This window comes from Abrus precatorius, unplaced genomic scaffold, assembly GCF_003935025.1.
Source record: "Abrus precatorius isolate BTA unplaced genomic scaffold, Abrus_2018 Scaffold8, whole genome shotgun sequence".
Taxonomy (NCBI): domain Eukaryota; kingdom Viridiplantae; phylum Streptophyta; class Magnoliopsida; order Fabales; family Fabaceae; genus Abrus; species Abrus precatorius.
In genome coordinates this window covers 5,541,374-5,555,344 of record NW_020874428.1, presented here as the reverse complement: position 1 = coordinate 5,555,344, position 13,971 = coordinate 5,541,374, and the positions used below count along the sequence as shown (strand labels likewise).

General features: G+C 34.1%; 1 protein-coding gene across 4 annotated transcripts; it reads left to right on the top strand.

Annotated features, from left to right (window-relative positions):
- The first annotated feature begins 568 nt into the window (after nucleotides 1-568).
- LOC113845840 (kinesin-like protein KIN-4A) lies at nucleotides 569-12,018 on the top strand. 4 transcript variants are annotated; one of them, XM_027473482.1, is made up of 26 exons: nucleotides 569-973; nucleotides 2,211-2,357; nucleotides 2,436-2,585; nucleotides 2,716-2,969; nucleotides 3,497-3,678; nucleotides 3,765-3,889; nucleotides 4,266-4,302; nucleotides 4,752-4,843; nucleotides 4,954-5,061; nucleotides 5,311-5,424; nucleotides 5,635-5,722; nucleotides 5,894-6,006; nucleotides 6,349-6,447; nucleotides 6,527-6,640; nucleotides 6,739-6,855; nucleotides 6,948-7,028; nucleotides 7,340-7,411; nucleotides 8,176-8,269; nucleotides 8,494-8,525; nucleotides 8,609-8,706; nucleotides 8,793-8,891; nucleotides 9,010-9,231; nucleotides 9,730-9,892; nucleotides 10,654-10,809; nucleotides 10,892-11,212; nucleotides 11,459-12,018. In XM_027473482.1, exons 1-25 carry the CDS (start codon nucleotides 854-856, stop codon nucleotides 11,105-11,107), a joined length of 3,093 nt encoding a protein of 1,030 aa, XP_027329283.1. In that variant the 5' UTR covers nucleotides 569-853; the 3' UTR covers nucleotides 11,108-11,212; nucleotides 11,459-12,018. The 4 variants fall into 4 exon arrangements, with proteins under 4 accessions (XP_027329283.1, XP_027329282.1, XP_027329284.1 ...); XM_027473481.1 differs by having other exon boundaries at nucleotides 10,892-11,218; XM_027473483.1 differs by having other exon boundaries at nucleotides 5,897-6,006; nucleotides 10,892-11,218; nucleotides 11,459-11,910.
- Nucleotides 12,019-13,971: the final 1,953 nt, after the last annotated feature.

Here is a 13,971-nt window from a genome sequence, read left to right as displayed (position 1 = left end):
ATTGTTAATTTAACTATTTAATATGAAGTATTTTTTAAATATAATAGAAATTTATAATATATAATTATTTTTTATCAATTGAAATGAAGTAGTTATTTATTTTTTATAAAAAATATTAAAGATAGTAGTGTATATTAAAAATTATTATGAACGTGTACTAAAATTTCTTAACTTATGAAGGCCAGCATTTTTCATTTTTAATAAATTTTATTTGATGTTTGATTAAAATTAATTTTAAAATTGATGGTAATAAAATTATTTTTTAATCCGTAAATTGGGTGAAATTATTAAAAAAAATTAGATACCTTAAATATGGACCAATGTGATACTGCGAGTGTTATGATTACATTTCCCAATTTTACTTTTTGGTTGGGAAAAAAATGGCAAGAAAGAACAGTTGGGGGTGAAATGGTAATTACGATAGAGGAGAAGGTTTTTATGGAGGGAGTACAGGGCCGTTGTGAAAAGAAAGGGGCAATTTGGGAAAAAGGGTAATAAAAGATTGAGAGGACGCAACCGTCTGGACAGGTACATTACAGTGAAGGCAAAGGGAAAATGATAGTGGTTGTTGTCCTTACAGTTACCTCGGGCAGCTTGGTGTGAGGCTTTATTTTTTTTTCCCAAAAATACCCTTATATCTCTCTCTTCTCCTCCAACTATATTTACTCTCTCTCCTGCTCCTGTAGTCACTGCAATGCTTTCTTTGTCGTCCGCACACAATGAGAACGATTGTGCGAGCCAATTGAATTGATTTGATCCCTTCACACTTAGCTCAGCCACACCACACACTTACTCTCTTTTCTCTGTCACTCACTCTCACACGTTGTGATTCTGTGAGTGGTTTTGCTTCGTGATGGTGGAAGCAGGGGAAGATTGTTGCGTGAAGGTTGCGGTCCACGTGCGACCGCTCATTAGCGAGGAGAAGGTTCAAGGATGCAAGGATTGTGTAACCGTCGTTCCTGGAAAGCCTCAGGTGCATTTACTCTCAACAATGTGACTGTGACTGTGATTGTGATTGTGATTATGATTGGGAACTTCATTTACTCGCTTGCATTGTGTTTTTATTTTCTCCTTCTTTTTTGGATTGGTGAGTCTAGTGGAGATCTGGATCAGAGATTGGTTACGCAGTTAAAGATGGTTTGATTGGAACCTCTGTATTCGGAAAATGCTTTTATGATCTGATGCTTGCTTGATTGGGATATTTGACTTCATTCTATTTCTGGTTAGTTTCGTGGACTTGAGGAGCGCGTTTTGTGGAATGGCCCAGTTTGTGAAACGTTGTTTTTGGGGAAATAGGTGGTTACGTTTCGTGTTGTGTTTTCGATAGTGAGGGAGGGGGAAGGCTTGTACTACTGACTTGTAAGAAGTGTGATCGTTAGGCAGTGAGTTATTTGGGTGAAGCGTTTGGAAATTGGAATGGTTCAATTTTAGAAAGGGGGAAAAATTAATATCAAATGCTCTGAATTTTAAATTCTTATGGTAACATTTACAAATGAAAGAAATCTTGTGTTACAACTGACAACTGATTTGTATATTAATGGAATCCTTAAACTTGTATCATCAGAGTCAGTTATAAAAGAAATAACTGCGCTGTGATTTTGGTTTTCGGTTACACTGGAGGTGCAGACACCTTGATGGAGAAGAGCGAAGGATGACCTGGTCGAGGATTGAACCTCTGACCTAAACACCACACTCAGGTCTTAAAGCTTGAGATGGTGCCAATTGAGCTACAAGCTCGTTGACAGAATGAATTCTTTTATTTTAGATATTGCAAAGGTAGTTGGTCATAGTAAATGAATGCAGTTCTTAGGTTTCTTTGTGACATTTAGACAATGGTTCACTTGCTTTCCACATCAGTTCTTCCTTTCATGTTTTTCAGTTCCTACTTCCTGATTATGTCAAAACTATACTCCTGTATTTGGTAAGAATATATGAGCCATCTTTTGTCAACAGAATAGGTCAAAGTAATGAACATATTACTAATCTATATATATGTGCTCTCTGTATCCAAATGAGAAAGTATTACTGATTTTCTCACGTGTAAGGAAATATATCTTGCAATATATTTTTCCACTTAAACTTGACGCATGGATGGCAGTAACTTGTAGTCTAAGTCTTTGGACACATCCCTCTGAAATAGCATGCATAATTATTACCTTAATTATCTTACAAATTTGAGTGGAATCATATGCTATTGTGACTATATACAGGTACAAATTGGTGCCCATTCCTTCACATTTGATCATGTCTATGGGAGCACCGGTTCTCCCTCATCTGCCATGTTTGATGAATGTGTTGCTTCCCTTGTTGATGGTTTGTTCCAAGGATATAATGCTACTGTTCTTGCATATGGTCAGGTATAGTTACAGGCTTACAGCTAATTAAGGAATCACAAGTTACATTCCATTATATGTGACATTTTCACTCGATTGCAGACAGGTTCTGGGAAAACATACACCATGGGCACTGGCTTTAAAGATGGTTGCCAAGAGGGAATAATACCCCAAGTTATGAGTGTCTTGTTTAACAAAATTGAGAACTTAAAGCATCAGATTGAATTTCAGTTGCATGTTTCCTTTATCGAGGTATGATAACTTTGATTCAGCTTGTAGGTTTTGAATGTTTAATTGTGCTTTAATGTCTCACACTAATAGATTTCACATTTGTGAAATTGTTTAGATTAAGCACCTAACAAAAAATTTTAATTGTTAAAAGATTCTTAAAGAAGAAGTAAGAGACTTGCTGGACCCATCCTCTATGAACAAACCAGAAACTGCAAATGGACATGCAGGGAAAGTGACTATTCCAGGGAAACCACCAATACAAATTCGTGAGACATCAAATGGTGTCATTACTCTAGCAGGATCTACTGAAGTCAGTGTTACAACACTAAAAGAAATGGCTGCTTGCCTAGAACAGGGATCATTGAGTAGAGCAACTGGGAGCACAAATATGAACAACCAATCCAGGTTGCGTACAAATTTTCCTTCTCTTCTTTTAACTGCATAGTGCATAGATTCATTAGTAACAATATATTGTTTGAATCCCTTTTTTGGATTATTAAATTTTGGATGGATATGCTAAGAAAATATCATTAGAACATGAGCTGTGTAGTGCATATTGTGTCATTTATATAATAAAGCACAAGCTAATAGAAGACATGGTGTATAAATTGCTTTTTTGTGGTTAACTCTTCTGAATTCTGATGGCTTAAGCTTTTCACAATCAATGTGGTCTTTCATGTGTTTTCTTTAAAACCAGTTCCATATCAAATTTTTGTAATTCTTGTTAAGGGAATGATTAATGGATGGAACCTTTGGCATTGCAACTTGCAAGAATGCTTGCAGTTGCAGCACTTGTAATGATTTTTGTCAATGGACCATCCAAAAATTTACTTGTTGGCAATAATTTAGGATTAAATGTTGTGCATTTCAATGCTGTTACATTTATTTTTGCTGTAGTTCTCTTATTCTTCTTCTGTTATGTGTCCAAACAGTCGTTCTCATGCCATCTTCACTATCACGTTAGAGCAAATGCGGAAGCTCAATAACCCTAGCGAGATCAGTTTAAATGATACCATGAATGACGAATATCTTTGTGCCAAGTTGCACTTAGTAGATCTTGCTGGATCAGAACGAGCTAAAAGAACAGGATCTGATGGCCTGCGTTTTAAGGAAGGTTAGGTGTAAACATTTTTCATTTGTATCTTCTAAACATGCCTTTGATCATTATGTATTCTCTAATAACTTTTTACTTTCAAACAGGAGTTCACATCAACAAAGGCCTTCTAGCACTCGGTAATGTTATTAGTGCACTTGGTGATGAAAAGAAGAGAAAAGAAGGCGTTCATGTTCCTTACAGGGATAGTAAACTTACTAGGCTTTTGCAGGTTTGAGATCTGTCCATATATGTTGATTCCTTCTTGCAACTTGTATATTATGACGTTGAAAAAATCTAATATATATAATCAAGTGACACTTTAATATTTTTTTTTATCAAAAGTGATTTTTATCAATTTAACTGTTATATTTAAAGTTCTCCTAAAGTAGATCAAGTTTACAAAATTTTATACAATCCAAAAATTAATTGATACTTTATTTTCTCATTTTAGTTCAATGAATATGTTATTTAAAATGTAAATAAATAAATATTATTGGATTGCATATTTATGAATGTGTAAAACAAGAAATATGTATGTGAAATATTTTGTATTCCAATTTTCTTTTATTTTTTGTATTTATGGATAAAGTTAAATGATTTTGCAGGATTCTCTTGGCGGTAACAGCAGAACTGTTATGATAGGTTGGTTGCATCCCAATCAATTCTATTTCTTATCCCCCCGCGTTGGCCCTCAAAAGAATGTTTAATATCTATTTTTCTTTTTAGTAATTGGACTAATTTTTTCCTGCACTTCAATTTTCAAGTTCATCAACACAGTTGTCTTTTTGTTTGAGCATAAGTGCCAGGGAGGCAAGACATATTAGAAACCAATTAAAGCACGCCTTAGTAATGCATCATTGTTTTGGACTTTTCTTTCTCAATTTTTTTCCCTGCTCTGGGAATGATTTTCAGAAGATTTGGACTTTGTGCAACTTCTTTAGCAGTTTATCCTAAATGATTTATAGCAATTATTAAAATGCTGTATGGCGTGTTCTTGTTCCTGCTCCCATCTGTGTCAGGTTGCATCTTAGAGAACCTATTGTTAAATTTATAGCTTTTCTTCTTATATAAAAATGGTATTTTTGTTCCAGCCTGCATAAGTCCTGCTGATATTAATGCCGAGGAAACCCTTAACACTTTGAAGTATGCAAATCGTGCACGCAACATCCAAAATAAGCCTGTTGTAAGTATCTGCATAATTTCTGCTTTCCTTTTCATTCATTTCACAAAATTGAGATAATTGGTTGCCTTTTCAATAGACACTAATACCATTTTTTATTTATTCTTCCAAAGGTCAATAGAGATCCAATGTCTAATGAGATGATAAAAATGCGACAACAACTTGAGTATTTGCAAGCAGAACTTTGTGCTCGTTCTGGTGGCTCTTTTGAGGAAGTTCAGGTAGTTGGTTTTGGTTAAATCTTTGGTAATGTCTTGCATTACTTTTAAGTGTTAATATATATTTCCTATGATAGATCATCGGTAACACTGACCCGACATGATTTATATATAATGCACAGTTTGAGATCAATCAATGCTCGTCAAATTGGTTATTTAAAAGAAAAGTATACTAGCCTTACCTGTACCTAGGCACTGGGCCTCTTTTACATGCACTTTGAATATATAATTATTTTATAACTGATTATGTAGGTCCTCAAGGAAAGGATTTCTTGGCTTGAAGCAGCTAATGAGGATCTTTGCCGTGAACTTCATGAATACCGTAGCAGATGCTCTATCGTAGAACAATGTGAAAAGGATGCTTATGTATGCTTCTAATTCTTCTGTCGATAATCTTCTTTGACTCAAGAATTTTTTTTCATCATATTTTCTGTGCCTAGATATGTTCTTTGATCCATTCTTGGTATTTGCATTTCACTACATGGACTTTTTCCATTTTCATAGCCATGAATGACAGTGAGTTCAGGATATTAGCTGCAAGGCTATGTATTTAAGTTTTAAAACTTCATTTTTCAGGATGGTAGCCCATGTAATGTAAAGACTGAGGGGCTTAAGAGGGGCTTACCTATCACAGCCTCTGACTATCCAATGAGTGAAACAACAGGTAAGACTTCTTTGGCTTGGGTTTAAAATATGCTATTATTGCCAATTCAAAAGATGCAACTTGCTTCAATATTTCTCTCTCTCTCTCTCTCTGTATCACTTTGTCAACTACTCAAATTTAAGTGTGTTTATTATAACTTTTAAGGCTCAGAGCTGCAATTGCCGATTTTAGCAGGGGATTCAAGAGAAATCGAAGAAGTTGAAAAAGAGTGGGAGCATACTCTTCTGCAAAATAGTATGGATAGGGAGTTACATGAATTGAATAAACGCTTGGAACAAAAAGAGGTTGTAATAGTGCATATGTATTATTAAACACATATCATGATGTATTTATTTACTGTATCAATCAGTAATACATTAAAATCAGAAGTTTATGTTTCTGATAGTTGATTTTGTTTTCTGCTTTAGCTTAGAAAATGGTTGTGTTCTGCTTGAGTCTGGTTATTCTTTAGCAAAAGCACATGAGTGTTGTGGTTGATCTTCTACTACAAAATAAATAGATTATTCATCACAGGGGATTTCATTATTAACAGACCAAATTCAAATAATAATCACAAAAGCAGCATTAAGTGGTTTTCTTCTATCTCTTGTTTATTAATGTACATGTTGGGATTGATGTCTATACAGTCTGAGATGAAGCTTTTTGGAATGTCTGATGCTGAAGCACTCAAGCAGCACTTTGGAAGGAAGATAATGGAACTGGAGGACGAGAAGAGAGCTGTGCAGGTTCAATAGAAGTTCTGCAAAGTTAGTTTGCTCCTACAGAAAATTCATATTCATATATTCACCTGATTTATGTATGCAGCGAGAGAGGGATCGTCTTTTGGCTGAAGTTGAAAATCTTGCAGCCAATTCTGATGGACAAACACAGAAATCAGAGGATATCCATGCCCAAAAATTGAAAGGACTTGAAGCCCAGGTGAGGAGTCATTTTAATTTCAATTTATTCTTCATTTATAAGATTTGAATTGGAACAATGCTGAACTGCTAATACCTTTCAAAATATACAAATGCTAGATTATGGATCTTAAGAAGAAACAGGAGAGCCAGGTCCAGCTTCTGAAGCAAAAGCAAAAGAGTGATGAAGCAGCAAAGCGATTGCAAGATGAAATACAATCTATAAAGGCCCAAAAGGTTTATTGTTGTGCTCTTCCAAATCATAGTTTTTTTTTCTATCACTTCATACTCTTAATCTCTTGATTATTATACACTGAATGATGTTGCAGGTTCAACTACAACAAAGGATAAAACAAGAGGCAGAACAGTTTCGGCAATGGAAGGCTTCTAGAGAGAAAGAGCTGCTGCAGGTATGTCAAGCTTCCTCATCTTTATCTAATGGTAGAGGGTCGCCAATTAGAGTTTTGTGAAAATGAAACAATTGCTTCATTATCAGCTGGATCTTTCTTTGTAAACATGAATTAATATTTAATTTATAGTTTGAATCTAAATGATGTGACCTGCTCCAAGCTTTCAAATAACTCAAATTCAAGAGGTAGAATTAGAGGTCTGCCAGTGTGATAGTTGATCATGGATAATCCAATGCTTTCAAACATGATTCACTCATCTGTACTGCTTATATGCTCTATGACCTTGTATTAACTAAATGTTTGCAAAGCAGTTAAAGAAGGAAGGAAGGAGAAACGAGTTTGAAAGGCATAAATTGCAAGCTTTAAATCAGCGACAGAAAATGGTGAGTATGAGTAATGCTAAGTTGCTGGGTAGCAGCTTTGTTTTACTTATTAATATTTTCTTCCTTACTTTTCAAAAAAGATCGCGGAAATCATATGTGATTGTACTTTGCCAATATAGTTGGCAAATTTGAGTGATCGTAAGATTTTATTCTTAGAATTCCATTTACTATATGATCCTGTCATGAAAATATGCCTTTTTTTTTTTTAATTTTGTTTTCCAGGTTTTTAACAAGTGTAATGAAAACTAAAGGAACATTTCTTATAGATAAAAATATACATAGAAGTACTTTTGACTTAGAAGTCTACACTGTATGATATGGTTCATATTAGTGGCAGCCCAACTGGGTGAGCTATCCGAATTGCTGTAGCATGGTGTTGGTGCAGTCAATTAAAGCACCAGTGCATACCTGTGGAGAAAATATTAATAGATAGAATACATGTTATACCTTCATTATCGATACGTTCTTTCAGAGATTAATATTCGCTCATGCATAAGAGAATATGTCCAAGTATTCATAAATAAATCTTTTTTCTGAAAGCTAAACAAAGCATTTTTTATGATGTGGTTTTAAAATGTCAATTCAAAATCACATGTTGTGAGGACTTCTGTTTTGGAACACAACATGCATAATTCTTACTTTGGAGAAAATAGAAGGTTTACATAAGCACCTACCATCAATGTTATTGTTGACTTTAGTGGTTATCATGACTGAATATTCTTCATAATGAATTATTATATTTAATGACTGAATATTCCCTTTAGGTCCTTCAGAGAAAGACTGAAGAAGCTGCAATGGCCACCAAGAGGTTAAAGGAGTTGTTAGAAGCTCGTAAATCTTCCAGCCGAGACACTTCAGGTATAGTTTGTTTTTAGTACTGAATTTGCTCATTTCCAATGATTGGCATGCCCTTTTGCATGAGGCATGGGAAAATCAGGTTAAAGTTTATTAGATCATTTGAAAAAAATGTTCTTTTAAAATGTCAAAAGTAGAGGAAAGTGTCCTTTAGTTAAAAACATGCGGGTTTCAGTGCGTTAACTCTTCCCCTTCATTTTGTAATCTAATTATATTTCATCTTCCAGTTGCAATGAATGGAAGTGGAACGAATGGACAGGTAACAGACTTTCCTCCCCCTTATTAGATTTTCTTGATAATCCATGCTAATCTTAAATAAGTAAGTTTGAGTTGATTCCTTAGAGCAATGAGAAGTCCCTACAACGGTGGCTTGATCATGAGCTGGAAGTCATGGTAAAAGAGCACGAAGTTCGTTTTGAGTATGAGAAGCAGAGCCAAGTGTATGTAACATATATTCCTAAATCATTTTTCTTACTGATTGATTTATATTGTAATATTTAATAGTGATTTGTGATGAAATCTTCAGGCGAGCTGCCCTTGCAGATGAGTTAGCCTTGCTAAAGCAAGTAAATGAGTTTGCTGCCAAGGGTCTCAGTTCTCCAAGAGGAAAGAATGGATTTGCTAGGTCTGATTTTTTAATAAATATAATTAAATTTGTTAATTCTTACCACGTTACTTTTGAATTTTTTTGGCTCTTTCAAATAATAATTTCCCGGTTGCTTTTAACACGTCATTCTTCTCAGAGCATCGTCCATGTCACCAAATGCAAGAATGGCCAGAATAGCTTCACTCGAGAGCATGCTGAGCATATCATCCAATTCACTTGTGGCAATGGCTTCTCAACTTTCTGAGGCAGAAGAACGAGAACGTGCCTTCACTAATCGTGGACGCTGGAACCAGTTGCGCTCAATGGGAGAAGCCAAGAATTTACTTCAATATATGTTCAATTCTGTTGCTGATGCTAGGTGCTTTGTTTAACCTAATCATTTCTAATATTTCTCGCTCTTCTTTTTTTTTCCAAAGAGAAATGCATTAGCCGAAGTGGGCAAAATTTGCATGTTTTTAATCTGCATATCTGATCCAATTCAACAAACAGTTGTTGATTTTATTTCTAGGAAGGTCAGTAATTCATGCAAAATATTAGAAAAATAATATACCATATTTTGTCCTCTTCTTTATTAATAAAATAAAGTATTAGAGAGGGGAAGAACTCCAACTTGACCGGCAATAAACTAGCTGGAAAATAACTCCTGCTTTGAATTGTCTTTTTACCCTTCCTGCTGAAGGTCAGAAAAATATTTAGCTTGTGATGCGGTGTGGTTTATTTTACTGACCACTAGAAAACGATTGGAAAGTATGACTATCTGTCATGCGAAATAAACATGCATTTGTATTTACAGAGTGGTTTGTATGACATGCTTGTATATAGTGTTGAAATTTGAAGTTTGAGATGTTAACTGCAGGTGCCAACTGTGGGAGAAGGACACCGAGATCAGGGAAATGAAAGATCAAATCAAAGAACTTGTAGGTCTACTACGGCAAAGTGAAATTAAGAGAAAGGAAGCTGAAAAGGAACTAAAAGTGAGAGAGCAAGCTGTTGCAACCACATTGGCTACGCCAACCTCTGTAAGATCTTGTCCGCTTAAGATTCGAGCAACACCAATTGGGCAAACCCATCAACATCTTAATGGCTATGTTTTATGTGAACATAAAACTCTTCATACTCGCAAACCAAGTAGACCAAACTCAAAGCTCAAGATGAATAATCATCTACTAGCAAGTAAATAAAACCTAAATGTCAATGATCTTGTAACTCAACCAGCACCAGCTCAAGTTTTTAAGCTTGAGCATGACGCTGTCCCTCCATTTACTCACCTTTCCCTCTCCCTACCAAGTGCTTGCATCTCCAATTTAACAAAAAAATAATTTTAAAAAACCAAAACAACTGGTGGCATTGTAAAACATTGATATAATAAATAAATTTGAATGTAGAGGTTTTATCTATCTTGCATAATTTTTAAATTTCCACTGCATAGTAGTGACAAATGAGAATTAGGTTAGAATTACCGAAAAAGAAAATATTTATAAACACTCTTTTAAACATTATTTTTAACACATTTTCACATCTCAATAATAGAGAATGTATAAAAGAGTGTTCAAATGAATATATTGTTAGCATTCTTCTTTCTTAAATTATAGAGAACTTATGATTCTAAGGTTTTTGTATGGCGTTATAGTGTCTCTCTTGTAGTTCATTTTCTTATTGATGTTGTTATTGTTGTGACTAACTTTTAATTGGATATCTTATACTTTTGTGAATCATAGTAAATGTCATCAACATATTGCTTTCACTGTTAGTAGTTAATTTATCAACACTTTGTCAACAGGTAAATTCTCCAAATTCGTTGAAACATTATGCGGAAGATATCAAGGAACCATCGTCTCCAGAGTCTTTGCCAGTACAGAAACAGCGCAAATTTACACCAGGTATTGCTAATGGCCGAGTGAGGGAATCAGCAGCATTTATAGATCAGAGTAGAAGGGTAATAATTTATTCTCCATTTATATTAAATTGCTTTACGTGTTTTCATTGGGCTAAGGACGTGAGGTTTGCTGTCAATGCAGATGATACCCATTGGGCAACTGCCAATGAAAAAACTAGCAATTGTAGGACAAGCTTCTGGCAAGTTATGGAGATGGAAAAGAAGCCACCATCAGTGGCTAGTACAATTCAAATGGAAGTGGCAGAAACCATGGAGACTTTCTGAATTGATTCGACATAGTGATGAGACAATCATGAGAACAAGGCCACGATCACAAGCTTTGCCACATATCATGTGAATCTCAATGTTATTGTGATCGTCCATTTGCTGTGGCTAAGTGTTAATTTTTTTTTACCTACAAGATTGATCCTAGACATACGGCATTGGAAAGAACAGAAACTAGGTGCAGGTAAATAACCCTTTAAATTTATTTAAATAACATCAAGTCAACCCTTGCACCATACAAAATTTCAAAATTTTATTCTTCTTTTCATATAAATATTTATTCACTCTTGTATCATATATTGTGCGTGGTGCGCATGCACACATACTAGGTATATGATGTAGTTATAACAACCCAAAAGCTTTAGTTCTTTTATTAGTGAATAAAAATGCATTGATCGGACATTCTGATGTTCCTTGTTTTTAGTTGCAGTGTAATATTAATGGTTGCTGACTTTATATATACTGCTCGAATGTTGGAAATGTTTCCGTAGTTTACTGCATATGGAGCATCTTGTGAGGTGTGTAAAAATGTTGCCAACTGCTACCCAAATAATTAAGAATAGGAGATAGTTGCTTGCTTGGAGGCATTGATAAAGATCTTGCCTGACAAATTATGTTGGAATATTGTCTGTTCATACCAACACTAGAAGGGAGGAAAAAGGAAATATTCTTTTGTCAAGTCTTGGAAATGTGTATTGAGAGTCTTCTGTTGCTTACTTGTAAGTTTCTATGGTCTTACTGTGTTTATCAATCGTTGATTTTTGTTGATAGAATTACTGTAGCTTCATGTTACAGGTTAACAGAAGGAAATTCTTCTGTTTTCACCTCTAGGTCTTGTGTGTAAAGAACATTAGTTACTATATTGAAAGAGATTGTAATCTACTACCAGATTTTGTAGAAAGTAGAAACATAAAGATGATAACCGATATGATATACTTGTTAATCAGTTTTTCCCCTTTGGATTGCATTTCCCACCCCATAACCTAACCCAATTAGATTTGAACCTAAAAGTACGTATAACGTCCTCAATATATTTATTCTGCATTGCACACGGATTTATTTTTTTAACTTTCCAAGTTTTACAGTGGGCAAAGTCCAAGCTAAAATAACTTACAGGTGTGATATTGAATCTTTTGAAACCCTTTACACAAAAGCAGTAAAAAAAAAAAAACAATGCGGCATCTTGAACACCCATGTGGTATATGCATCAATTTTTTTATGGCTATATACACAGCAGTTCGCTAGTGAGGCGAAGTTTCTTCGTAAGTTACTTTGTAATGGAGAGACATTGGATTGAAGTCAAATTTGAGCGAGCCGGGAAACCCTTGTTTCTTTCTAGCAATTTATGTGCGCAAGAAAGATAGTATTTACTCTTGAAATTTTTCAAAGATGTAGAATTTATATGCTCACTTGCACAAGGGTTCCCATGCTACCAATTTCCGACATTGCACCAGAAAAATAAGAGGGATAAAACTCATAATACAAATAGTTAAGAAACTAGGGTCTGACATATTTTTCATTATTTTTACTATGTAATATCCATCTAAATGTATACATACGAAATCCGTAAAAAGGGTAAGTGATGAGTCACTAACTCATCTAGAAAATTCAAGGTTTTTAAGCATATTTTATTGAATTTAAATTATAAGTTAATACAATTAATTGAGAAATTTAATAAAATGTTGTATTTGCAGGAAAATTTATGAATCATTGAAATTTTGATAACTGACAGTTTTATTTTGAAAGGATTAAGAAGAAAATTGTAATTGGACTTAAAGAGCTAAAAATGAGTGTTGCAGGATTCATTTGTGAGGACACAGATTCCTGATTGTGGAAAAACGATGCTGACTGAGTATATAAAAGTGAAAAATTTCTAAAAAGGCAGCATCTTGGACATCTTTTACTTTTCTGTCTTTTACGATTTCAGAGCACAGAAACTTAAGTTTTACATACAACTTACGTAGAATATGGTAGTTAGAGTATTTTCTTTACATCTTTACTAGGGGATTCTTATGGGAACTTTGATTTTATCTCATTTTCTCTGGTTTATGTAATGGAATAGTAACTTTCTCATTTCATCCACTTGCTGAAAGCTCTTCTGTAAACATGAATTCAGTATTTGCAATATATTTCAGTTTTATATTATCTCCTTGCATTATGTCTAGCTAGATATCTTTGAGTTGAGTGAGGATTAACTTATACCTTTGCCCTTTGCAATGAACTAACATTGGATATAGCTCAAGATACATGTTTTAATCTAACATCTTAATTCTGAACTTAATGCTTTCTTGTTTTACGTGAATGGGGCTGATGAAAAAAAGTTTATTACTGGAAAGTAATAAGCTTTCTTGGACTGAGATTAATTTGCTCATTATAAATTATCTAAGAATATATTTAATTCTTAATGTTGAATGTTTTAGTTGTATCTAAGGAATTATGACAATAATTTCATTTTAGAACCAATTACTAAAGAATTGGGGTTAGATACTTTAGAAAATCTGACCATTAGATGAAGTTGTATTTTGAGTTATAAATTTATTTGTATGCAAAGGGAAAGGGATAAAGGATTCCGAACTCAACCTGCTTTAAATTGTTATCAGACCCAATCTCAGTAATCACAATTTTACATTCTGCAGTTAGTTTACTTTGTGTTTCCAAATTTAGTTTCTTATTCTGCGTATTATACAATTAAATTTCACTATTTTAATTTAGTTTTTATAATTTTGCACTTAATTAATTTTCATTTTATTTCTACTCTATTTTTTATGACCCAACTAGTATCATTCTTGTGGTTTGGTATTTAGCATTAATCCTTGTCGACAATAATCTTTTGTTACTTCAACAATTTGGTGCACTTGCCAAAAAGAGTTTATCAAGTTTCTAGCACCATTGCCAGGGATTTTTTGTTAATATCAATTGTAATGAGAATTTGTTAGT

Bases quoted from the DNA above. Each gene is read 5' to 3' on its own strand.
- LOC113845840 (XM_027473482.1), top strand. From the start codon at position 854: ATGGTGGAAGCAGGGGAAGATTGTTGCGTGAAGGTTGCGGTCCACGTG. The intron at 5,723-5,893 runs GTAAGACTTCTT...TGCCGATTTTAG, and splicing joins TCCAATGAGTGAAACAACAG to CAGGGGATTCAAGAGAAATC. The intron at 7,029-7,339 runs GTATGTCAAGCT...TTTGCAAAGCAG, and splicing joins GAGAGAAAGAGCTGCTGCAG to TTAAAGAAGGAAGGAAGGAG.